This window comes from Oncorhynchus nerka, linkage group LG22 (genome assembly GCF_034236695.1).
Source record: "Oncorhynchus nerka isolate Pitt River linkage group LG22, Oner_Uvic_2.0, whole genome shotgun sequence".
NCBI classification, from domain to species: Eukaryota; Metazoa; Chordata; class Actinopteri; order Salmoniformes; family Salmonidae; genus Oncorhynchus; species Oncorhynchus nerka.
This window is the reverse complement of record NC_088417.1, coordinates 62,140,995-62,166,542: the sequence shown is the minus strand read 5'-3', so window position 1 is coordinate 62,166,542 and position 25,548 is coordinate 62,140,995. Positions and strand designations below refer to the sequence as shown.

The following is a 25,548-nucleotide window of genomic DNA, read 5'->3' as shown; positions in this document are numbered from 1 at the left end:
AGTCATAGCCTAATAACTAGAGTTTTTCCTGATCAGCTCATGTGATCAGGAAATACTTGAGGCCCCATAGTATGTATAACCAAAATTAAAATGTTCATTCTATATACTTACCCTCATGTGTTCTCTCTGCCACAAACGTCCCATAGAAAAGCTGAACCATTGGATTTTCTTTTTTATCTTCCAGGCTGCTGAAGATAAGATGTCACGTTCATACGTCAAGCAACTCAATATCTGACGTACTGTTCTTCAATACAGAGATAATACTGGTACAGGATTTTATGGAAAGTCAATGTCACATACACTAGTTGAACCAACTACAACAACAAAAAAATACTGTAGCTATCTTAGTTAGCTATGACAATGTGTACTTTAAGTGCTCTCGTACAGCGCTGCCTGTTAGTGATCAAATCCTTGACTTACTTTCCATTGGCAGCCAGCTGAAAGGCATCTTCAAGCCAGTCAAGGAGTTTGTGGGTGAACTCACTCACATCCTAGAATGAACACGTATACACAGTAGTTGTTGTAAAGTCGTGGCAATGACCCAAGTGTGTGTACGCATTGACACGAGTTTGTGTGTGCGTGTACCGGTTGGGCCTCAGTGTGTACCTGTTGGGCCTCAGTGTGTACCTGTTGGGCCTCACTGGATCTGAAAGCCTCTCTCAAAAGCTCTACGGCAGCAGACGGGTCCACAAACCTGCGAGTGGAGCCCACCATGAGAGCAAAGAGACAGCGCAGCTCCTGCATGAAGGCTATGTTCCTCTTGTCCTGAGAACACAGGCATATGTTAGGCTTCTCTCACTTCACAGAGCTGCAATGGAAAACCTGCATAACCCTTTACAGTTTTCAACAATATCTCTATATGCAAAGGAGTTGTTCAGCCCAACTTTCACGAGCAAATATAAACTCTTAAAAATGTATTTACATTTGTATAACATTTGCTTATAACATGTACACCGTTTATAAATGGTTTATCAATGCTTATTCAAGGAAGTTAGCATAGAGTGTTACACGTCATCTTTATGCACACTCTATAACCCTCTAGTCTAGTTTCCTCTCTAACACCAGCCAGCCTTCCACTGACTCTTCAGTCTCTGGGATCCAAAGGTTCCCTACTCTATTCCTCAGGGCTCCTGGCCCTCCATTGGACACTCACCAAGTGGCTCTTACACTTCTCCAGGATTCGCTCAGACAGGCAGTAGTTGAGTACCAATCTGCGGAACACGGGCAGGTGGAACAGGGACTGAAATAACAAAGATGAGATTGGTCACCTTTCCTTAACACCGTCTTTTCATTTGTAAAATGTAACTGTCGATGATACTTAAGGAGTGTTTAACACACAAGAGTCACAGTTAAGCAAACAAAAGAAAATGCCACTGAGAATAATATAACGTTTTTGTGTGATACGGGGAGATTTTCCTCTCATTTTCCACTCTATTTATACAAATGAGTGACATGATGCTTCATTGATGCTGGCGAGCTGTAGTATGTTTTATTGCTAAGTCTTAACTCTGTGTAACATATACAACACAAAATAATGGAGCCTTACGTGCAGTTTCGAAGCGACAACAATATACCAGAGTTTTTGATCGCATTATGCCCATGTGTCTTCTCAACTTTCTCGTTTCCCAGAAACCCAATTACAGCTTATCACAATCTTACTGGAAAGCGTACCACATCAGATACCACAGAAATATGAGTACACAGCCACATGGAGGTCATTTAGCGAGTCTCAATCAAACTTTCTATGAGCAAATTGTGATGAAAATAGTTTTTTTTTTTTAAGCGCAAACAAGCACAATCAACAGAAGAAGTCATCAGGGTTAGCTAAAGAAAAGGTTGGATTTAGAATGCAACTATTTCAAACAACTTCCCAGCCACTCAAAATGTGTGCATTCCTTCCAATCCCCTGATGATATTCCTCTGGGGTTTTAGTGCTTTTTCGATGTGACCCATATCTGAATGAAATTAAGACAAATGAGCGTTCCCATTCGGCCTAATCTACCGATATAAACTAATTTCAGTCCAGGCTACAGAGTTCATCGCCTGCTCTATCATCACAACACTGCACTATTTAATTACCCTTGCAGTCTATCAATATCAATGAAGGCTTGAATTTCAGCGGGGCCACCTGATAGGCCCAGCTAAATTCAGTCTGGAATGGACACTTAATAGTATTAGAGTAGCAAGAAGCTTTTGCGTTAGGAAAGTAAAAACCCCACCACCGCACCTCATCTTTCCCCATCCTCCTGGTATTACCGATAACTCAATTAGCACAATATGGCTTGATTGTGTGGAAACTGGTTGATTTTTTTTTTTTGAAATGTTTGGTTTCAGTTGAGAGAGCAGGGGGAGAAGTCAGGTAATATCTCGACAGAAGTCGACATCGTTCAGCGAATTGGACACAAACAAACGTGTTAGAGGCCTTCTCTCCTAGTTGTAATATTTTGAACCAAGTCACACGAAAAGTCTTGAAAGGTTTCAGAAAACAGAGAGAAGTTGTACACATGGCCACCACATATCCATCACTTAGGAGGTGGTGTAGAAAGTCAAGGTCATATTACAGAGACCAGAGGAGTCCTAGGGATTCTGCAGACCAACACAAAATTCAAATACAACCTTTACTGTACGATATCAACTTTGGTAATTGTCTCCGGAGGCATCAAATTAAGGTTTGCAATTACCAACTCCCCAAAGTTCCAAACTTGATAACCATATAACCTTTACATAATGCAAATGCTTGTTAACAGCCAAGGGAAGAAGCTCATAGGGGAAAAAAACAGGTGTGTGAGAGACCGAGACCGACTGAAAGAGAGAGTCACAGCCAGGGTGATAACAGGTGGGCCTAAATGGCACAGCATTAAGATCCACAGCACAAACCCAGAATTTTCCACTAAACTTTTTATCCTGTTCATATTGGGGTTCTCATCTCACTGGCACAATTCTCTTTTACTGTGCATATATTTTGTGTATATTTTGCAGTGCAAGCTCTTGAGCAGACTCTCTTAATAACTTTTTGTGAATACTGTGTGTGTTATCTCACCTGTATGACGGCACTGAACCAGCAGGTGTTGCCCATGTTGTGAATGCCCACAGGCCACCCATCCTGGCGGATCCAGTCTGCAGGGCTGCAGCTCTCTCCCTGGGCCTCGCAGCACTTCCTCTTCACTCGTGCAGCCCTGTCCTCCAGTGCCCTGGTAAACACCAACACATGTCACTCATCAACTGTAGGCAATGGTCTGATTGAGTTACACCTGGGTTGTGTTCATTGGGCACCAAATGGAAGAAAACTGACTCAAATGGGGAGGGAGTACATGAACTTGTCCAATGAGAAATGCTCATTTTTGTTTTCTGTTGCGAAATGTTTCAAAACGTTTTCTGTTGCGTGCCCCTATGAACAGGACCCTGGTATTTCACAGTCATCCTTTTTCGTTTACGTTATTTATTGCTCATACCACTGTGTTCACTTCAGATATTATCACTTTTTAATTGAGAGATGACTTAATTGGTGACTTTGTTCAGCAAGAAAACAGCAAGCTAAGGGGCGATGGTGAGGTACTGGACTACAATACCACTATACCTGTTGAGCTCCATCTCCTCTGCCTGGGTTTCTTGCAAGCTGAGCTCGATGGCTGTCTGAAGGTCATCTTTAGGTGGAGCCCCTGAGAACATTTTAGAATGAGTCACAACACAAAGCACAGATTTGATGTATTCAACATCAGATATCAGTTTGCATTGGGAAACAAATAATTGTCTTTGTTTATCACCAGACCCTCAGCATTTTTCTCCTTTCCTTCCCAACTTCCGGCCTACTTTTCTGGGACTCCCTGTTGGCTTCTGTGTCTGCGGTCTCCTCAGTCCCCTGGCCCTCCTCTGGAGGCTGTGTGGTCAGCAGTCCAACAGCATGGCTGATGTCCCCCTGGCTGACCTGGTATCAGAGAGTGGACATTACAATGGGACCTTTCCAAGAACTATAGCTCTACCCTGGCCTTGTGCCAGTCTGTTTCTGATAACTCTGAATAAAGACATAGCAGCTCAAGCAGAGATAAACCTGCACCTTAAGTTTCACCCCTACAGAGTCCTTCTAAAGGATCTGTTCCAATGCAGAGAGAGAAATAGGTTATCTAAAGAGTCATAAGCCTGGTGAGGGAGCCAGCTGACACAGATGTCCGGGACAATGGACTTTATTTGACCATTTAAGCAGGTAAGTCACTGAGAACTCCTTTGCAATAACGACCTGAAATCTTCATAACCTGCATATTGTACATATGAGCTTTCCCTTCAACTAGTTCATACTCATTGACTAATGGTGTAAGCATGACATCTCACAGTTGTAATCTTAGACACTAATTCAGGGGCATTAAACATATGGTAAACAAAGAGTGTATTCAAGAGCATCTGTTTCAACTGATGGAGGGCACAACACAAGTGTTTTTAGATAATTGACGTTTAAGGCAAGAAATTATCAAATAGTTTGACAACCCTGTTCATAAGCTTTTAAATGATAACAAACAACTATCTTTTCCAGTGACGAAGACATGGATGTATCATGGTATGGTATGCAAAATGGGTCAACTATGAGCACCTTTATCTCCTGAACGTATTGGCATTCAGGTCAAAAAAGTCCCTTTCTGACTACTTCTTCCATGTGCAAACTAGTATGGAAAGTTATTTTTAAATCAAAAGGGACGGAGGAAACCTGGCACCATCCCTACGGTGAAGCATGGTGGTGGCAGCGGCAGGGACTGGGAGACTAGTCAGGATCGAGGGAAAGATGAACAGAACAAAGTACAGAGAGATCCTTGATGAAAACCTGCTTCAGAGCACTCAGGACCACAGACTGGGGTGAAGCTTCACCTTCCAACAGGACAATGACCCTAAGCACACAGCCAAGACAATGCAGGAGTGGCTTCAGGACAAGTCTCTGAATGTCCTTGAGTGGCCCAGCCAGAGCCCGGACTTGAACCCGATCGAACATCTCTGGAGAGACCTGAAAACAGCTGTGCAGTGACGCTCCCCATCCAACCTGACAGAGCTTGAGAGGATCTGCAGCGAAGAATGTGAGAAACTCCCCAAATACATGTGTGTCAACCTTGTAACGTCATACCCAAGAAGACTCGAGGCAGTAACCGCTGCCAAAAGTGCTTCAACAAAGTACAGAGCAAAGTGTCTGAATACTTATGTAAATGTGATATATATATTGTTGGCTGCTTTTCCTTCACTCTGCGATCCAACTCATCCCAAACCATCTCAATTGAGTTGAGGTCAGGTGATTGTAGAGGTCAGGTCATCTGATGCAGCACTCTATCACTCTCCTTCTTGGTCAAATAGCCTGGAGGTGTGTTGGGTCATTGTCCTGTTGAAAAACAAATGATAGTCCCACCAAGCGCAAACCAGATGGGATGGCATTTCGCTTCAGAATGCTGTGGTAGCCATGCTGGTTAAGTGTGCCTTGAATTCTAAATAAATCATAGACAGTGTCACCAGCAAAGCACCCCCACACCATTACACCTCCATGCTTCACAGTGGGAACCACACATGCAAAGATCATCCATTCACCTACTCTGCGTCTCTCAAAGACATGGCGGTTTGAACCAAAAATCTCAGATTTTGACATCATACAAAAGGACATATTTCCACTGGTCTAATGTCCATTTCTCGTGTTTCTTGGCTCAAGCAAGTCTCTTCTTATTGGTGGCCTTTAGTAGTGGTTTCTTTGCAGCAATCTGACAATGAAGGCCTGATTTACACAGTCTCCTATGAACAGTTGATGTTGAGATGTGTATGTTACTTTAACTCTGTGAAGGTTTAATTTGTGCTGCAATTTCTGAGGCTGGTAACTCTAATGAACTTATCCTCTTCAGTGGAGGTAACTCTGGGTCTTCCATTCCTGTGGCGGTCCTCATGAGAGCCAGTTTCATCATAGCGCTTGATGGTTTTTGTGACTCCACTTGAAGAAACGTTTAAAGATCTTAAAATGTTCCATATTGACTGACCTTCATGTCTTAAAGTAATGATAAACTGCCATTTCTCTTTGCTGTTCTTGACATAACCCTATTTGGTAAAAGACCAAGTCCGTATTATCTTCTGTAAACCATCCCTACATTGTCACAACACAACTGATTGTCTCAAACAGAAGGTTTTGGGTAGTCTTTCTGTCAACCCAGAAGATAGTTATCATGATCGCTAACTGGCTCCTCGAAGAGAATGATAGACAAACGCATGCGCCACACAGACATACAGAGGCAATATTGCTGGAAATTAATTGGTAGATAATGTTACCTTTGGCTTTTTAAGCCAATTACGGATATTAGGGGTGGGATAATGTCAATGTGGATTTGATGGGATGGTATGCAGAGAAAGTGAGCGGAGTGGAGCGGCCTTCACTCCAATTCCGCACCTTATCCAGATCCTTATCAGATTTTGTACAAATAATGTTCTTCGGCCATACAAGATTTTTTATTTGACTTGTATGATTATTTTCCATATGGGCAGGGCCAGGATGAGGAAACAAAGAAATATGATTTGTGCGGATTTCATTTCTAGTCCATATTTCGAGGTCAATTTTTAACTGGAGTAGTGTCATTGGAAGTAAATAGGAGTCTATGTGAGGCTATATATTCCACCACGTGGGTACTCTAACCCAATGTTTCCCGAACCAGTCCTGGCCCTGCACATATTTGATCTATTCCAACACTAAAACACCTGATTAGTTGTCTAGTTTTATCAGGTGTGCCATTGGATTAGATCAAACATGTAGAAAGGCTGAGGGTCACAAGGATCAGTTCGGGAAACATTACAATGGTACTACATGAATGGAATGGAACCAACTAAAACTTTGCTATGCACATTGTTTGCCAGTTTGCAAGCTCAGATAAGTCTCACGTAAGTCCACAGCCTGGCAAATATGTTCAACATCACTCACTCATAGTGTACAGGAGTCATGATCCATTTATACCTAATACAATATAACTTAAAGTATCCTTAAGGTTTTGAAATGATACACCAGAACAGTAGTGGCCAAACAGTTCAAATAATATATATATGTGTGTGTATGTGTGTGTGTCAGCTGAGAGGCATGAGGCTATATAAAGTCCCCCCCAATAGCAGCAGGTGGAAATGTCAGGGTAACAGCGTGGCAGACATATATGGAGAGCTGTGGTCTTGGTCAGCCCCTATTTTGGGCCCTGAAATGATAGCTGGTGCCTCTGTTTATCATTCCATTTACAACGCTACCAGGGTTTAAGTGAAAAAGGCAGTGGATGTTTTTCTGACATACACAAAAAGCCACTTGAACCCTGACCCAGATTACTGTAGATAGGACATGAATTGGGGGGGGGGGGGGGGGCAGTTATGTCAAGCTATAAATGGGGGCTATAAAATGGGCTAGATACATGTTGATTAATTACTAGCCAAATAGTGGAGGAACTCACTAAAACTCTATCCCAAATGAAATAAATCTGATCATGTACTTACTTTGTACTGTGTGAAACGTAATGTGTAATTTGCCTTGTCTTGCATTCCACTGTTACAAAATAGAATAAATAACCAATAGATACAGTGAGCAAATTACTGTGAAACACAACAAATGGTTATTGTTTATGATTAAGCATAATGAGTTGAAGCTGGTCGGGTTTTGTCCATTTTGTAGAATACTAGCGGACTAAACTCCACTCCATGGTGAAGTTCATCATAACCTTTCTTCACCATGGAGTGGAGTTTAGTACACTAGTAGGATACAGGTATATTCCAAAACTATGGGTAGGCTATGCATGTTGTTAGTGCTTTTGACAGACTACCTTTCGCTAATTACAGTTATTGCAAAGATTTATGACAATAACATAACTATTTTTCCATCTGGTTGTTGTGATACGTTGAACGAGACGCCATTTCAAACATATTTGTAGGTCAGACAGAATACTTCGTGACAACAGTTTAGAAACAAATATAATCTCCCACACTTGAGATAAATTGAAACAAATGTCATTCACTGTTTCACAAAGGAATAAGGTCGTGTTGTGAAATGATTTAGTGGCTATCCACACAGAAAATGTAGGATGTATCTCTTTTGGTTAGTTGTTACCGATCTCATGGAAGGTTGAAGTGTTTTGAAATGTCACTTGTTGCATGCTCATTCCACTCCGTTACTTAGTGCTCACCGAATTCGTTGTTTTCCCCATGTTCACTCTGTTGTTCAACTCTCATGGCAGAAAAGGCCGAATGTCTTGTTTATTTCCCCCAGATGCCTACACTTCGGATTTGAAAAAAAGTTCATCTCTCAAACAGCCACACCCAAGCAGAGCTGAGAAGAGCGTATTCGCCTGTCCAAAAAACGGACGCGCGCAACCAACTATGGGTGCGCGCGATTACGGCAATGGACAAATAACGTTCAGGCAAATTATTGATACATCATTATCATTATTAAGGATAAATAAACGTTAGCCTAAACTGTTTTGAAATATGTGCACCTAATGTATAGGCAAGGGGGGGGGGGGTTCTTCCAAGGAATCTTTAGTTCAAGCTCATTTACTGCATTTTTACTCAATTTAAAAACTCTAAAATGGTATTTGGAGAAGAGAAAAAACAAGCAAAAATGCCCCAGACATCATCACCTTGGCTGCTGTAGCTTCCTTCACCTCAGTCGACAAGGAACATAACATTCTACAAACTCTACTTTAGTAAATCATTCAGCAGTTATGCAACTAGCCATCTACAGCCATCTTTCACCTCTGCACTGCCACAATACCAAAGGAGTGGGTCTGCCTCACTCCTTAAAAAAAGTATCATCTTACCATGTTAATAGAAAATCAATACAGATGCCACTCAAACTTTCCCACACAGGTCCATTTACTGTTGAAAGCGAGTAAAGAAGAGACATCAAACTATCCAGAATACATTTCAGAACGAAAAGAAACAGAAAGAAAGGAAAATTACTTTGAAGATCATCTGACATTACAACATTTTGAAGGGGAGATTTAGGTATATAAAACTGATTGGGGATCGGCAACTGGTTGCTCAACATGATATCTATTCTCTGGCTTCTACTAAGCTCAGGTAAGATTTACTCACACAGTTTTCCTCTTCTACAATCAGTTTTGGATTAAATATCCATAAATATGAATTAAATAAAACATTAAAGACCAGTTTACCAGTCAGTGCTATTAAGAATTGTCTACATGAAACAAGCAACTTTACATTTAAAGATGATTGACATGTTATTGCAAATGTATGACTTAATAGAACCCTTCTTTGAGCTTCCTATCCTGTAAATCCAATTATATGATCACAGGCAGTCCATCCCTTTGAATCTCAGTGTTTTAACTAACTCTGAAACTAGGGTTGCAAAATTCCGATAATTTCCTCAAAATTCCCAGAAATCCTGGCTGGAGGATTCCTGGATTTCCTGTTTATTCCTTCCTGATTCCAGGAGTATTCCAACTGGGATTTCTGGAAAACCTGGGAATTGGGGGAAAGTTACTGGAATTTTGCAACCCAATCTGAAACAGACAATTATTTTTCATGTGAGACAGATAAATCAAGATTTAATGCATGGATGGTAAAATATGTTTTATTTCATAATAATATGTTTCTTCATTATGTTTAATATACATGTTTTTCATTCTTAGTAGTGGAGTTAACCATTGTGGAGACATGTCACAATGTCTGTAAACGTAGCACATTGAATTAATGGTCTCAAATTAAAATTTGTGACACAATAATCATGTTGAGAATAGATTATACCGTAAATTATCAGGTAGACTTTTGTCATATACAAGACGGACAGGGTTTGCATTTTATTTGATAGAGGTAGGGTTGCTCAATTCAGTTAACTTTCCCAGGTTTTCCAGAAATCCCAGTTGGAAGATTCCTGGAAACAGGAGGGAACAAGCAGGAAATTCTGAATGCTTCGACCAGGATTTCTGGAAAACCTGGACATAAAAAAAAATAGAACATTTTGTAACCTTATATATCAATGAGTTGAATTTCATATGATTGATTTACTACTTGACTTCCATTCAGCTCCTCTAGCTGAACAGGTAGCAGATAAACCCAAGAGGTCTGCTCTGAACCAGCTCACCAGGACCCTCCTGCGTAAATACGACTGTGGAGTGAGACCTGTTCAGAACTGGACCAGACCCACACTAATCCACATAGACCTCATACTGCAGTCGGTCCTTGATGTGGTAAAGAAAAATAACTCTATATGGCCTCATCTAAATCCTTCATTATTTAAATATAAAATACAATACAACTAACTGCCGTGCTTCTGGTAATATGTAACACAAGAAATGAAAACATTGTCAAAATGATCATTTAAAAGATTGTAAAAAAAATTGTATGAAATGTTAATCTTGTTTCAATAAATACATTTTGACCATTTGTATTTAAACATTTCAATAATCTGCCCAAACAATTTACACACAAAAATATAATACAAATCTACTTTTTACAGGATGGAAAGACCCAGCAAGTAACCACAAGCATTTGGTACCGGCAGGTTGGTATGAATTGTCTTCTCTTATCGGTGTTAATGATAGTCCCAAACGGTTTTGCTTGTCAGCAATCTAGTCTTCAAGATACTGTATGTAACTTTCAAAACATCTAAATACGTATTTTGAAAGTGACATATATTGAAAACTTGATTGCTGAGAAGCAAAACCGTTTGGGACTATGTCAACAATGGATGAATGAAACAAATACCAAAAGGTTGTTTTTGGGTGGAATTTTCCTTTAAGGACTGGGGAGTTTTTCAGGATAAAAAAATTAACGGAATGGAGCTAAGCATAGGCAGAGTCCTAGAGGAAAACCTGGTTCAGTCTGCTTTCCATCAGACACAGAGATGAATTCACCTTTCAGCAGGACAATAACCTAAAACACAAGGCCAAATCTACACTTGAGTTGCTTACCAAGAAAACAGCAAATATTCTCAAGTGGCTGAGTCAAGGTTTTGACTTAAATTTGATTGAAAATATGTCAAAACTTGAAAATGGTTGTCTAGCAATGACCAACAACCAATTTGACAGAGCTTGAAGAATTTTGAAAACAATAACGGGCAAATATTGTACAATCCAGGTGTGCAAAGCTCTTAGAGACTTACCCAGAAAGACTCACAGCTATTGTAATCACTGCCAAAGATGATTCTAACATGTATTTGAAAACTTACGTAAATGAGATATTTCTGTGTTTCATTTTCAATAAATTTGCAAACATTTCTAAACACATGTTTTCAGTTTGCTATTATGGGGTAGTGTGTAGATGGGTGAGAGAGAAAAAAAGATTTAATCCATTTTGAATTCAGGCTATAACACAAAATAAGTCAATGGGTATGAATACTTTCTGAAGATACTGTATAACATGTCTGGAAGACAGGGAGCCTGCTTCAGCAAATGCAACTTCAACCTTGTTTGCCATGCAACAATTGCGTTGTTGAATGCCAAAACATTCATGCACCCATCTGTCATGTACTTCATATGAATGGTCTTGTGATCCGTTTCCCGTTTGTGATGTCAGATCTGGACCGATGAGTTCCTGGTGTGGGACCCCGAGGAGTTTGACGGGATCACTGAGATCTCCCTGTCCTCTGATGCTATATGGGTGCCCGATCTCATCATCAGTGAATTGTAAGATTTGACACCATATGTATTCCTGTTCAAATTACATAACATGCCATTGGATTACTCAATACCCTCACATTACTCAATACCCTCAGACTCTTCTCAGGAATGTTAAATATTTGGCCTTTTACTTTAAAATGACAGACAAGTGTGCTGACCCTAAATGGCCTTTTACTTTAAAATGACAGACAAGTGTGCTGACCCTAACATGCTGACCACTCGTGCGTTGAAAAATAAATGTACACATACATGTTATTAAATCATTGCATTCAGGCGCTAAAGTAGAATTTGGTTCTATTTGTGATGCTTGATGCACTGCAAGTCCCACCTCTCCCATCTCCTCACCCATGTGGGTTATTGAAAGGTGAACTGAGGTCCACACTCCAGTCGGTGGTGGTAATGCACCTTAGAGTTGGTTGCCAACCAACATATAAAGTCCAATGAAGAAGAAGAAGAAACCTGAAGGAGGAGAGGTTACTAGAAACAAACTCGGTTTACCCTTTTATCTGTGGATTAATTGTCGGAGTAGAGGACCTAGTGCATTTCAGGCAAAATAACAACCCAATGTTTATATCCCAGGACAAATTAGCTATCAACAGCAAGCTAGTTAGCTAAATTGCCATAAATGTTTGCTTTTCGACCTGTCCCCGAATTAATATAGTTGATTCAGAGTTTGTTTTCATATTTCAACCTGCGTGTCCTGATCGCGCCTGGTGTGGACGGACAAAATTAACATGCACACAATGGCACACACGCGGTCTGGTCAGCATGTTGGGGTCCGTGTCTCATGTTCAACATACTGTAAGCAGCTGGAACTCCCATCTTACCCATAAGTCTGTGGTCCTCCCCCTGTTAGTGTGGATGTAGGGGAGTCCCCTGCCATCCCCTATGTGTATGTCAACTCGTCCGGGATGGTGAAGAACAACAAACCCATCCAGGTGGTGTCTGCATGTGACCTGGAGCTGTACGCCTTCCCTTTCGATAAGCAGAACTGCACTCTGACCTTCCGCAGCTGGCTTCACTCAGGTTAGCCTAGAGAGAGAGAGATGTAAACATGCTAACGTAGCTACCCAGTCAAATGACTACACATCTGGATCTGCACAGATGGATGACGTGGCAGTAACACAAAATTAGAAGTGCAAAATAATAATGGAATATATTTTCATAGACAAAATGCATGCATTAGGCTGTCATACATACAGTATTTAGTAAATTACAGTAGTTAGTCATTTGATTTACACTGCTCAAAAAAATAAAGGGAACACTTAAACAACACAATGTAACTCCAAGTCAATCACACTTCTGTGAAATCAAACTGTCCACTTAGGAAGCAACACTGTGACAATAAATTTCACATGCTGTTGTGCAAATGGAATAGACAACAGGTGTAAATTATAGGCAATTAGCAAGACACCCCCAATAAAGGAGTGGTTCTGCAAGGTGGTGACCACAGACCACTTCTCAGTTCCTATGCTTCCTGGCTGATGTTTTGGTCACTTTTGAATGCTGGAGGTGCTTTCACTCTAGTGGTAGCATGAGACGGAGTCTACAACCCACACAAGTGGCTCAGGTAGCGCAGCTCATCCAGGATGGGACATCAATGCGAGCTGTGGCAAGAAGGTTTGCTGTGTCTGTCAGCGTAGTGTCCAGAGCATGGAGGCGCTACCAGGAGACAGGCCAGTACATCAAGAGACATGGGGGAGGCCATAGGAGGGCAACAACCCAGCAGCAGGACCGCTACCTCTGCCTTTGTGCAAGGAGGATCAGGAGGAGCACTGCCAGAGCCCTGCAAAATGACCTCCAGCAGGCCACAAAAATGTGCATGTGTCTGCTCAAACGGTCAGAAACAGACTCCATGAGGGTGTTATGAGGGCCCGACGTCCACAGGTGGGGGTTTGCTTACAGCCCAACACCGTGCAGGACGTTTGGCATTTGCCAGAGAACACCAAGATTGGCAAATTCGCCACTGGCGCCCTGTGCTCTTCACAGATGAAAGCAGGTTCACATTGAGCACATGTGACAGACGTGACAGTCTGGAGACGCCGTGGAGAACGTTCTGCTGCCTGCAACATCCTCCAGCATGACCGGTTTGGCGGTGGGTCAGTCATGGTGTGGGGTGGCATTTCTTTGGGGGGCCGCACAGCCCTCCATGTGCTCGCCAGAGGTAGCCTGACTGCCATTAGGTACCGAGATGAGATCCTCAGACCCCTTGTGAGACCATATGCTGGTGCGGTTGGCCCTGGGGTCCTCCTAATGCAAGACAATGCTAGACCTCATGTGGCTGGAGTGTGTCAGCAGTTCCTGCAAGAGGAAGGCATTGATGCTATGGACTGGCCCGCCCATTCCCCAGACCTTAATCCAATTGAGCACATCTGGGACATCATGTCTCGCTCCATCCACCAACGCCACGTTGCACCACAGACTGTCCAGGAGTTGGCGGATGCTTTAGTCCAGGTCTGGGAGGAGATCCCTCAGGAGACGATCCGCTACCTCATCAGGAGCATGCCCAGGCGTTGTAGGGAGGTCATACAGGCACGTGGAGGTCACACTCACTACTGAGCCTCATTTTGACTTTTTTTAAGGACATTACATCAAAGTTGGATCAGCCTGTAGTGTGGTTTTCCACTTTAATTTTGAGTGTGACTCTAAATCCAGACCTCCATGGGTTGATAAATTTGATTTCCATTGATCATTTTTGTGTGATTTTGTTGTCAGCACATTCAACTATGTAAAGAAAAAAGTATTTAATAAGAATGTTTCATTCATTCAGATCTAGGATGTGTTATTTTAGTGTTTATTTTTTTGAGCAGTGTAGTATCAAATCAATAGCAGGTCATATTGACTGAGTGTCATTAAGGCTTGTGTCATTAAACTCCGTCCCTTGACCTTTACCATCGTGTATGCAGTGAATGAGGTGAACCTGACACTGTGGAGGAGTGCGGAGGAGATCGCAAATGATCAGAAGTCATTTATGGACGATGGCGAGTGGGAACTGTTGTCTGTGCCCTCCCGCTACTGGCATCTCCGCCTGGACGACAGAGACTACGCCCACATCCAGTTCAACGTGTGTGCCTACCGTTTACCAGATATCTCTTTTGTTTCCCTTTAGATACTCGATTTGAATGAAAGTAATTTAAGGAATACAAATATGACCTATACGTCTAGTGCCATCTGTATCGACTTACACAGCAATGCATATCCAGCCAGTCGGTAAATATAGAATATGTGAATAGGTGTGATAGTGGGATTTTCTAAACGGCTTGATGTCTATGCAACAAAAAAAGTACACACTTCTCTTGTAGGGAGAATGTGACTGTACAATGACAACTAAAGCAGATTGAGTAGCGACAGTCGTTTTTTTTGCCATCCCATCCTCCTTGTCCTCCTGCTGTGAGGAAGTTAAAGGGATCAGCCAGGGCTTCACAGACGGGATTAAGCGCTAATGCTAATAGATGAGGCTGAGGCGCGTCCAGCATGCTGAGAGAGAGAGGCACCATAATGAGGCTGTCTCTGTGGCAGCTGATCAATGGCCGTCTTGTTCTGCCAGAGAAATGGGCTCTTGGCCCGGTGCAGGTGGGTCTGAGAAGATAGGCTAGGCAGGGCTGCTGTTCTACATTCAGCTCAGAAGGGCACTTAATGATGGATTGTCTATCCAGCAGGACTTCTTGGGTTACATTTACACTATGACTCGTTGTAAAAGTGTTTGTTGAGGGGATGTGTGTTTTTGGGCACCGGAGGAGAATAGGAGGGTAATACTATCGAATAGAGTTTTCTTGTGGGTTCAGTTGAGGAAAGTGAGTTGAAATCAATCAAAGTCATATTCGCTCACTCTTTCCCGCTCTCACTCTTTCCCGCTCTCACTCTTTCCCGCTCTCACTCTTTCCCGCTCTCACTCTTTCCCGCTCTCACTCTCCATCTTGCTCCCCCCCACTGGTCAGGTGTTGATCCGCCGGCGCCCCCTGCTGTATGTGGTGAGTCTGCTCATCCCCAGCATCTTCCTCATGGTGGTGGACGTCATCAGCTTCTATCTGCCGCCCAACAGTGGCACCCGTATCACCTTTAAGACCAGCATCCTCCTGGGCTACACTGTCTTCAGGGTCAACCTGATGAACGAGATGCCTGCCACCGCCATCAGAACACCACTCATAGGTATCCTACACCAGCTCCTTTCCTCATCTTTGTTTTGAACTTTCTCTAATATTGTTTGACACACCAAGCATGCCATTCATACCCAGCCATGGCCAATGCTTTGTGAAATGTCTTGAGACATATTTATGAAGACATCTTGAGACATGTCTTCCTTTTCTAACAGGTGTTGTTGTTTGGTGTTTTCCATCCTACAGGTGTGTTCTTTGTGGTCTGCATGGCGCTGCTTGTGCTGAATTTATCCATCTCCATCTTTGTGGTGAAGCTCCTCCACCACAACGAAAAGGAGGTCAAGGAGATGTCAGTGTCCGCCTGCCTCCTCGACAAGTACGGCTCGTCCAGCCAGACCTTCCTCGAGAGCAACTTCACCTCTGTCAAAACGCTGGTCGACGTGGATCAGTGTGGGGGTGAGAGGGAGAGGGGTGAGAGGGAGGATGTGTTGTTGAGAAGCTTTGTATTTCTAGGTCATAGGACATAAGAGAGTGACTAGGTATGAGAAACAAACACTTAGCAGGTGGTTGTTTTCCTAACTTAACACAGATTTACTTACCTCAGATTTCTGATTCCCTTTCATTTGTAATGGCCAGCTCTGACACGTTTACATGTTGACAACATCTCTAGCTTCCTCTATGTTAACATCAAATTAATCATATAAATTATACATCTTTACAGTATGTCTACACATACACCTAATAATTTACCTTGATTGCGATGTAGCAACGAAATCTTGTCTTTGGGGAAAAAATAAATATGTTCTCTTTGGACATTAATTTGTCCAACCCCATCATCACCCTTTATCACCCCACTTACAGTTCATGTCGTCCCTCCAGGCTATGAGTTTGACCTGGCTCCAGAGGAGGACCTACTGTCCCTGAGCGAGCTCCAGGAGAGTGCTCCACGGCTGGAGAGGCTGCTCCAGGAGGTGGTGGCCCTGCGGCTCTACCTGCAAGAAGGGGAGAGTGACGATTTGGCCCAGGACGACTGGGTGGCCCTCTGCTGCAAGGTGGACATCCTTCTTTTCCGAGTTTACCTGTTCATCCTGGTCGTCTACGCCAGCACTCTGCTGCTACTGTGGGCCAGCTGGAGCTCTGCATGAGGGGAGGAGGAATTGTTGTTCAAATGTTATCGGCATGAGGAGAAAAAAATGTATTTTTCTGCAATAAAATGTTAAGTCTTTTTAGGGTTATTGATGAGGGCGACTTAATCCCTTTTCTCCCCCTTTCTTTTGATACTGTAGCTAGAAGCTATTGAGTGAACACTGTATTCCCATTTACAATTGGAAGATGGTGCCCATAAATCAATATGGGCTGATGTATTAACATATTCCTTCAACTGAAGATCTTCATAAAAAGAGATCTTACTCCTATTCTCCGGGCACATTCCGCAACGTCAATGTGATGTTATTCCGCATTAACTTGAATCACCATGCTCCCCTGAAACTCGTACCAAATCAATAAAGCACATTCAAAGCTTAGGCAACTGCATTCCCTGTTGGTTCACTGATAGTCATAAAAAGACACATGAGCTACTCATAAAACCCTTGGCTGGGAACAATCTTTGTAAATAGAATTTTCACTTGAACAGCAGACATTTTTCTTTGAGCAGATCACATTACAACCGGTTGTATGGACACCTCTGAGTTGAGGAGAGAAATTAATAATGCTTATTGTTTGTTGTAATGTTATGTTGTACATTCATACTTGTGATGTAACTTCTTATTCCCCATCATATCAAGCAAGTCCTGTTGCAAGTTTTTTTTTATTTAAATCAACTGTGGCTCTTGGTTTGATTGTTTATCCTGTTTTTAGCTGGTGTTATACAGGGATATAGATGTTTTGGAATCATATCAAAGCCTCCAGCCAGTACAGTGAGTAAAAGTTTCTATCCAAGAAAATGTCTGGTTTGCTCTTAATACACCTGTACGCTTTTAACATAGCCTGCAATGTTAATCCTTAATAAAGGAGACTACATATTTTCAAGTGTTTTTGTGTGTGTCATAAATGGACATTATTTTTCAATGGTATTATCTCGTCCAATCACATAATAAAAGTCATAAATTCAATGTTGTTGTAGATTTCAGTACATGTTTCCCCTAATTAAAAGCATGAGCTGGCGCACACCCAGAGAAAATAATTTAGTGTAATGTCATTACCCTGAAGAGGGCACAGTGATGCTGAAATGTTGGCGTTTTACCAAATAAATTACTGGGAGTTAAATATAAGTGTGCGACTCTATTTCTTTATAGCTTACAGTATGTATTTCCCCAACATACACAGTTTAAGATATCAACTGATTTAAATGATAGGCTAACCTAGTGAACAAAATGAACAAAATAATGTCTAACATCAGTATCAAATGTCAGTTCGGTCTTGTTAGTGAGAGAAGAGAAAACCGATCTGCACTTGACCTCCCATATGCCAATGTTGAAAAACAAGCTCAAGAGAAAATAGGCCTATGCTCTTCTGTATGTTCAGGATATCAATGTCTTAACGCAGTTGTAGGTTACATACAACTAGATCATAGACTTGGCCTACATCATACTGTGTTTGGAATTTTATAGAGATCAATAATTTCCCCACGGTATGAAAGATATTGAAGATTGAGTTGAAGGAAAAATGCCAATATCCCACATGAAACTTGATCCAGACAGAGACATCTGGCTACACGATCAGATACTGTAAATAGTATGATTGCTCGGAGTTATCTGCTCAGGGCAGGTGGTGACATAACCTCCACTGCTTCCAATCCCCATCATCAAATTAACAATGAACACACCCTCATATTCATAGTTACATCAGCTGGCTAAGCCAGCCTTATCCAGAATGCAGGAAACCTAATTTAACTAACATATGATACAGTAGACATTGGGCTACAGTCAACAATCCTGAATATGGGTCTCGGGCGGCACCAGTTGACCGCTACATCTCAAAGCTGAGCGCTGCTCATTATTGGCAAGCTTAAGGCGGTGAAGTGAAACTTTGGTCACAATGAGAGTTTCAGCACTCTGGACAGCGCTGGTCTTGCTTCTGATTCAAGGCACCGCGAGAGCCTGCACAGGTAAATCATTCCATATAGGCTGTGGTTGCTATTTTCTACAGGCTAACACAACATACTAATTGTACAACCCTTAAGATGTTGCATTTTAGTGGATAGCATTATGTTTAAATCCATATGCTGTAACAATGTGTTTTACTTGTTTTAGTCAAGAAACTGAGCAATAATACCGGACGCTTTGCCAATGCCACCTTGGTACGCCTCTCCGAATACTTGAGTGCTGGGTACAAGAAGGGTGTGCGACCCGTGCGCAACTGGCGAAATTGCACAATGGTGGCCATCGACCTTATGGTGTACTCTATCCTCAGTGTGGTATGCCGTATAAATCAGATAGTAGAAGAGTTCTGTATACTGAGATAGTGTGTAGCCTATGTAGATCTTCACTATTTCCTCTGTGTGCTGCTGTGTTTTACAACAGGATGAGAAGAACCAGGTTCTGACAACATATATATGGTACAGGCAGGTAAGACATAACTATTTGTAACAGTATAATAACTATTTCAACTAATGGATTTGGTTGAATAAATGTTTCCAAGCATTTAAAACATTCCTAAAAGTATAGCAGAACATTGGATATCCTCACCTTTGGACATGTATCAAACATCTTATCAGAGGAACTAGTTATAAGCCTTTATACAATACTTATTCATTCATGAATTATTAATACTAGACCATGCTTATTGCGCTTATGCTATAACTCTGTATCAGGAAATAATGCTACAAGTCTTTATCAGGAATGGACAGACGAATTCTTGGTATGGAACCCAGAGGATTTTGATGATGTGAATCAAATGTCCATACCGACTGCGAATGTGTGGGTGCCTGACATACTAATCAACGAGTTGTAAGTAGCCTACAGTGTTTCATTATTGTGGGGGTAGGACAACGCATGAGGCCATACAGATAACATCATTTTAGTCACGTAAAATGATGTATAAAAAAGTATAATTTATCTGCTGATGTAAACTGATAAAATTGGATACTTTGATAAAGCATTACTAAGGTAACATGTAAAGTGTGACTTAGCCTACGCTAAAATATTAGCTGTATGAATCAGCCACAAACATATTTTTGCTTTGAGTTGTTGTGTTTCGTAATCTCTCAGTGTGGATGTGGGGAAGTCTCCGGACATTCCCTATGTGTACGTGACCCATTATGGACTAGTGCGCAACTACAAGCCTATCCAGGTGGTGACCGCCTGCACTCTCAACATCTACAACTTCCCATTCGACGTCCAGAACTGCAGCCTGACTTTTCAGAGCTGGCTCCATACCCGTAAGACATGTGTTATTTAGTTGTATAGTAATTTGCATGTGAGGTAAGGCTTTTCAACTGCACATACAGCAGTGGTGGAAAAAGTACCCGATTGTCATACTTGAGTAAAAGTAAAGATATCTTCATAGAAAATGACTCAAGTAAAAGTGAATGTCACCCAGTAAAATACAAAGCATTTGGTTTTAAATATACTTAAGTACCACAAGTAAATTGAATTGCAAAAATTTTACTTTTGATACATAAGTCTAAGTATAAATCGTTTCAAATTCCTTATATTAAGCAAACCAGACGGCACAACTCTCTTGTTTTTTTTAAAGTTTACAGATAGCCAGCGGCCCACGCCAACACTTTTGGAAGTCAAGGAAAATGTATGGAGTAAAAACAACATTATTTTCATGTAGTGAAGAAAAAGTTGTCAAAAATATAAATAGTAAAGTACAGATACCCCCCAAAACTACTAAGTAGTACTTTAAAGTATTTTTTACTTAAGTACTGTAGACAACTACACATAAGTACCAGGTAAGAATGCCCTTTCATGCCCTCACAGTCTTAGTCCTCTATTGTTTTGTTACTTCCATCTTGATAGTTTCTGGAATTAGGAAGTACAGATGTAATTTGTCTTTTACTTTTGTTTCAAAATAACCTCAATATAAATGTCTTCTATGTCATCAGTGCCAGATGCTACATGCTACACCATTTTCACCCCGCTAAAAAACTAAAAAATAATCTGTGGCAGGGTACAGTTGATAATGTCCATTACATAACTTACATTGATCTGAACCCACTGGTCTCGGTCTCCTCTGTAGTTAATGACATCGATCTCAAGCTGATGAGGAGCGCAGAGGAACTCAAGGTGGACAAGAGTGTCTTCATGAACCAGGGGGAGTGGGAGCTTCTTCACGTCCTGTCTAAATACAAGCGCTTCAGTCTGGACAACATTGACTCCTATGCAGAGATGAAGTTCAATGTGAGTATGCATAATATAATCATTCATTACCTTGTATTTATGTATTCAAGACAGGTTATGGAAAGATATTATTTGGCAAAGACTGACCTAGTCAAGTAGAAGAATGGTTAGGGTTGCAAAATTTTTGTTCCAAAAAACTTTCGCCAAACTTCCAGGTTTCCCAGAAATCCTGGTTTTTGTGCTTATTCCCTCCTGATTCCAGGAATCTTCCAACCAGGACTTCTGGAAAACCTGGGAATTTGGGGAAAGTTATCTTGCAACCCTGTGCGTGATGATTAAATAAATAGCAATAGTTAAAAGAGCACAATATTGGGTTGGCAAAGATCACCACATTAATTTAGCAAGTATCTACACCTGTTAAAATTATATGCAGTATGGTATACTTTTCAATTATTCAAAACCCCCTCAACACCTGCATGTACACAATATATTTGCTTAATCCATTTACTCAAAGCCAACTGAACATGACAGAAAGGCAAGACCTTCAGTAAGGAGATATACTAGATACTATAATATAAAAATATAGAACTATATGAGATATTAACTTTGACCTCTACTGCAAGAGGCTTTATTAGAACATATTGAGCTGCATTAAATATGTATTGAGAATGGCTGTTTTTCTTATGTGTCAAACAAGGAAAACAGGCTTACTTTTCTGAAAATTAACAAAAGTATATGACTGAGGATCTATAGGTGATCTATAGTGTGCACTTCCACCTCACTTTCAGGGTCATTGCTAGAATCTGTGGGTATATTGTTGTCTACCATCAAAACATTGTTCTGCCAGATATCTGTAACTACTATAGACGTGGAAGTGCGTACCTACCTGTTCATGACTAATTTATCTTAATTACTGCTCTATTGATGATGATGATCATGATGAACGTGATCAGGTGGTGATCCGACGCAGACCTCTGTTCTACACTGTTAACCTGCTGCTGCCCAGCATCTTCCTGATGGTGATGGACCTGGTGGGCTTCTATCTCCCTCCGGACAGTGGAGAGAGGGTGTCCTTCAAGATCACCCTGCTTCTGGGATACTCCGTCTTCCTCATCATCGTCTCTGACACGCTGCCCGCCACCGCCATCGGGACGCCGCTCATAGGTCAGATAGAGAAATGCACAGTGGTTGGAAAAGTACCCAATTGTCATACTTGAGTAAAAGCAAAGATATCTTAAAGACTCAGTGCAGTCAAAAACATGATTTACCTGTGTTTTATATACATTTTCATACTGAGGTTGAATTAATACCCTGAAATTGTAAAAAAAAATATGATAATGCTCTTTTAGTGTAAGAGCTGTTTGAAAAGCCTGAAATGTCAACCTGTTTTGGTGGGAGGATATTTTGGCCTTCCACGATGATATCACCATGCGGTAAATGAGTTATTAGACCAATAAGAAAGAGTTCCAAACCTCTCTGCCAATAACGGCACATTTTCTGTATTCCCCACTCAAATTCTTGCTTGAGAAATTGCTCTTAGCTAAGAAGCTATTTGTTTATTTTTTACAATTTTAATTGAAAACAATCACAGTAGCTATTCCATCCAGTTGGCGATCGACTTCCATGCAAATATTCTAAAATATGCATAAATAAAATATGCACATTTTCCCGCCAGTGGTGTTTCCACCAAACAAACTTGTTGTGGATAAATCAGTGCGTGATGACGTAGAGCACACAAAATGTAATTTTCCGTTTTCTTGTACCGAATAAAAATCGAAAGTTCAAATGTGTTTCCATCGCCTTTTCAACTCACCTGAGTTTTTGTCACAAAAACGGTTGCGTTAAATAGCAAATGTGCCTACTTTGGTGTTACGTACGCTCTAGGCAACAGTTCGCAGATACAGTGCGATTAGGCTAGTATACATGATTATGGATAATGGTGAGAATATTTGTCAAATGGCAGTAAAGCATCAATCTTCATGTCACCAGAATAAGACCCTTGATATTTATTGAATTGAGCATCAAGCTCATCACCATGCACTTTCACCACTTTGTGAAGTTCATCACTTATTTAAATCTGTAGACTAATAAACTGCATGGTTTCCCCGAGCCATAGTTGGAGGACCACACAACATATCGTCTCGTGACTCCAAGTTTACTTTGATGTAATGGTTATTACGTCAATATTTGCGCATAAAGGTATTTCCACCAACATTTCTCGCATAAGTAATTTTTTTACAGACAAAAAGAGTCCACCATGTCGGACAAACAAATTATCTGTCTGTATTTATAAAATTGTACCGAAACTTCCGGTTTCCATCACAGCTGTCCTGATTTTTAAAATTTTTTACGGTATGACTTTACTAGCATAAAAGTTGCAGATGGAAACGTGGTTAGATCTTTAATAGAAAATGACTCAAGTGAAAGCCACCCAATAAAATACAACTTGAGTGAAAGTGTCAAATTATTTGGTTTTAAATATACTAAAGTATCAAACACAAACGCTATAAATCATTTCAAATATATTAAGCAAACCAGATGGTTGTTTTGTTGTTGTTTACAGATCGCCAGGGGCACACTCCAACATAATTTACAAATTAAGCATTTGTGTTTAGTGAGTCCGTCAGATCAGAGGCAGTAGGGATGACCACATGTTCTCCTGATAAATTCATTAATTTTATAATTTCCTCTCCTGCTAAGCATTTGAAATTAAAGTACTTTTGGGTGTCAGGGAAAATATATTTGAGCAAAAAGTACATATTTTCTTTAGAAATGTATTGGCGTAAAAGTAAAAAAAATATATAACTAGTAAAGTACAGATCCCTCCCCAAAAATATGTGAGTAGTACATTGAAGAATTTTTACACCATTGGAAATGCAGCTGGTGCATTTGTGGCTCAGATTTGTCATTAAGGTTGGGATTGCAAGCTTGAGTAAGTGGTGAAGGACTAATGTTTGTTGGGGCCCTGGTCAAAAGGCCCTGATCAAAAGTAGTGTACTTACATAGGGATTGGGATGCACCCTTTGCTTTTTTTAGGCTGTACCTTGCAGTGTGCAGAGATAATATCGATCTTTCCTTCTCTCTCTAGGTGTATACTTTGTAGTGTGCATGGCCCTGTTGGTGATCAGCCTGACAGAGACAGTGTTGATAGTGCGACTGGTGCATAAGCAGGACCTGCAGCCCCATGTACCCCAGTGGCTCAAACACTTGGTGCTGGAGCGGGCCACAGTCCTCCTCTGCATCCGCAACAAACACAGCCTGTGCTCCATGCTGTCCAGGGACTCTGACCATCTGGGCCACTACAAAGAGAACAACATCAGCCCAGGTAATACATCTACAGGAGGGTTGGGTAGGAAGAAGGGTATGAAAGAAGGGGCAGGAAGGAAGGAAGTCAAGGAGAAAGGAAGGGAGGGAGAGGGACAAGAAAGACCTGGGCAGTAGATCATGGTGAGCTGAAGGATCTAAGGCACTATAGAATTCTCTCTCTCAGCTGTATTCAGTGATTGGAAAAAATACAGCAGCATTACGACACCTATCGTAGAGCAAGAGAGAGAAAAGGATACAAATATACATTTACAGTTTTGTTTTCCCACTTTGGAAATAGTCAATATACGGTACAATGTCTCTCTTTTTGAGCCAATATATACATTTAGCTCCACACAACATTGGATACTCAACATACAAATAAATAATGTTATATGACCCCCCCCACCCTCTCCCTGTGTGACCCCTTGCAGCTCGATGCAATCACCACCACCACCTTCACCACACCTGCGAGAGTGGCCGTGGTGGCGGGGACATCATGGAGCGGGGTCTGGGGGCCTGTCTGTGGTGCGTGACAACACGCCGCCCGTCATGGACAACATCCTGCAGGAAATCTCATCTATCCGCGGCTTCCTGGAGAAGAGGGACGAGTCCCGGGACATCGCCAAGGAGTGGCTGCAGGTGGGCTACGTGCTGGACGTCCTGCTCTTCAGGGTCTACCTGGTGGCCATGCTGGCCTACAGCATCACCCTGGGGACCCTCTGGTCTGTGTGGCAGTATGCCTGAGGGCCTCACAGTGGAGGAGGGCCTGACGGTGAAGGTGGAGGGCTTCACTGTGGAGAAGGGGACAGAGGGCTAAAGCGTGCCTGATACAAAAGCGTTTTATTGAGGTCGATCTATTTAGTTGAGCCTCATGGTGGAGGTAAAGTAGGGGGTCGTTTGAGTCTGGGGTAATTCTCGGGAGTAGAGGAACGAGGGGGAAGATGATAGATTGGATGTTGGTATAGTTTACACTCATTTCCCTTAGCCAGTTGCCCCTTTCTAACACTGTCTATCTTACTGCTCTGTGTATTGTTCGGGTCTTGATTACCTAGGAAAGGCCTAAAGAACTGTTGAAAAAGTTCAGATATTGTATCCTTTGTCAGCATACAGGTGTATTTATATTTGTTTATTTGGATCCCCATTAGCTTTTGCAGACACAGCTACTCTTCCCGGAGTCCAGAAAAAACACAACACATGACAAGTGACAAAACACTGATAGACAAGGACAGTCACACACATTTAAAATAC

The 25,548-nt window shown here is 41.5% G+C and overlaps 3 protein-coding genes across 8 annotated transcripts in view; 2 read left to right on the top strand and 1 right to left on the bottom strand.

Moving 5' to 3' along the window:
• The window catches only part of LOC115105433 (ubiquitin carboxyl-terminal hydrolase 28-like), a 28,104-nt gene extending 19,770 nt beyond the window's left edge, over positions 1-8,334 (bottom strand). For 2 of the 6 annotated variants that reach the window (XM_029627490.2, XM_029627492.2), the window contains exons 1-9: positions 8,157-8,334; positions 7,474-7,522; positions 3,811-3,925; positions 3,578-3,659; positions 3,041-3,191; positions 1,154-1,240; positions 607-765; positions 421-491; positions 112-188 (exon numbers count right to left, since the gene is read on the bottom strand). In XM_029627490.2, the coding sequence (XP_029483350.1) occupies positions 112-188; positions 421-491; positions 607-765; positions 1,154-1,240; positions 3,041-3,191; positions 3,578-3,659; positions 3,811-3,925; positions 7,474-7,518 (787 nt within the window). In that variant the 5' untranslated portion in view covers positions 7,519-7,522; positions 8,157-8,334. The remainder of the gene's footprint in view (positions 1-111; positions 189-420; positions 492-606; positions 766-1,153; positions 1,241-3,040; positions 3,192-3,577; positions 3,660-3,810; positions 3,926-7,473; positions 7,523-8,156) is intronic. The other 4 variants (XM_029627491.2, XM_029627493.2, XM_029627495.2 and 1 more) reach the window with 4 other exon arrangements.
• Positions 8,335-9,986: 1,652 nt separating this feature from the next.
• On the top strand, positions 9,987-16,854 carry LOC115104765 (5-hydroxytryptamine receptor 3B-like). The gene is given in 9 exon segments (XM_065006813.1): positions 9,987-10,181; positions 10,451-10,495; positions 11,509-11,618; positions 12,469-12,638; positions 14,519-14,676; positions 15,551-15,798; positions 15,951-16,030; positions 16,033-16,143; positions 16,589-16,854. Coding segments are annotated over 9 exon segments (1,383 nt in total).
• Positions 16,855-18,745: 1,891 nt separating this feature from the next.
• Positions 18,746-25,044, top strand: htr3a (5-hydroxytryptamine (serotonin) receptor 3A). The gene is given in 10 exon segments (XM_029626112.2): positions 18,746-18,815; positions 18,961-19,124; positions 19,231-19,275; positions 19,547-19,656; positions 19,918-20,087; positions 20,894-21,054; positions 21,948-22,158; positions 24,083-24,319; positions 24,732-24,806; positions 24,809-25,044. Coding segments are annotated over 10 exon segments (1,479 nt in total).
• The last annotated feature ends 504 nt before the right edge of the window (positions 25,045-25,548 follow it).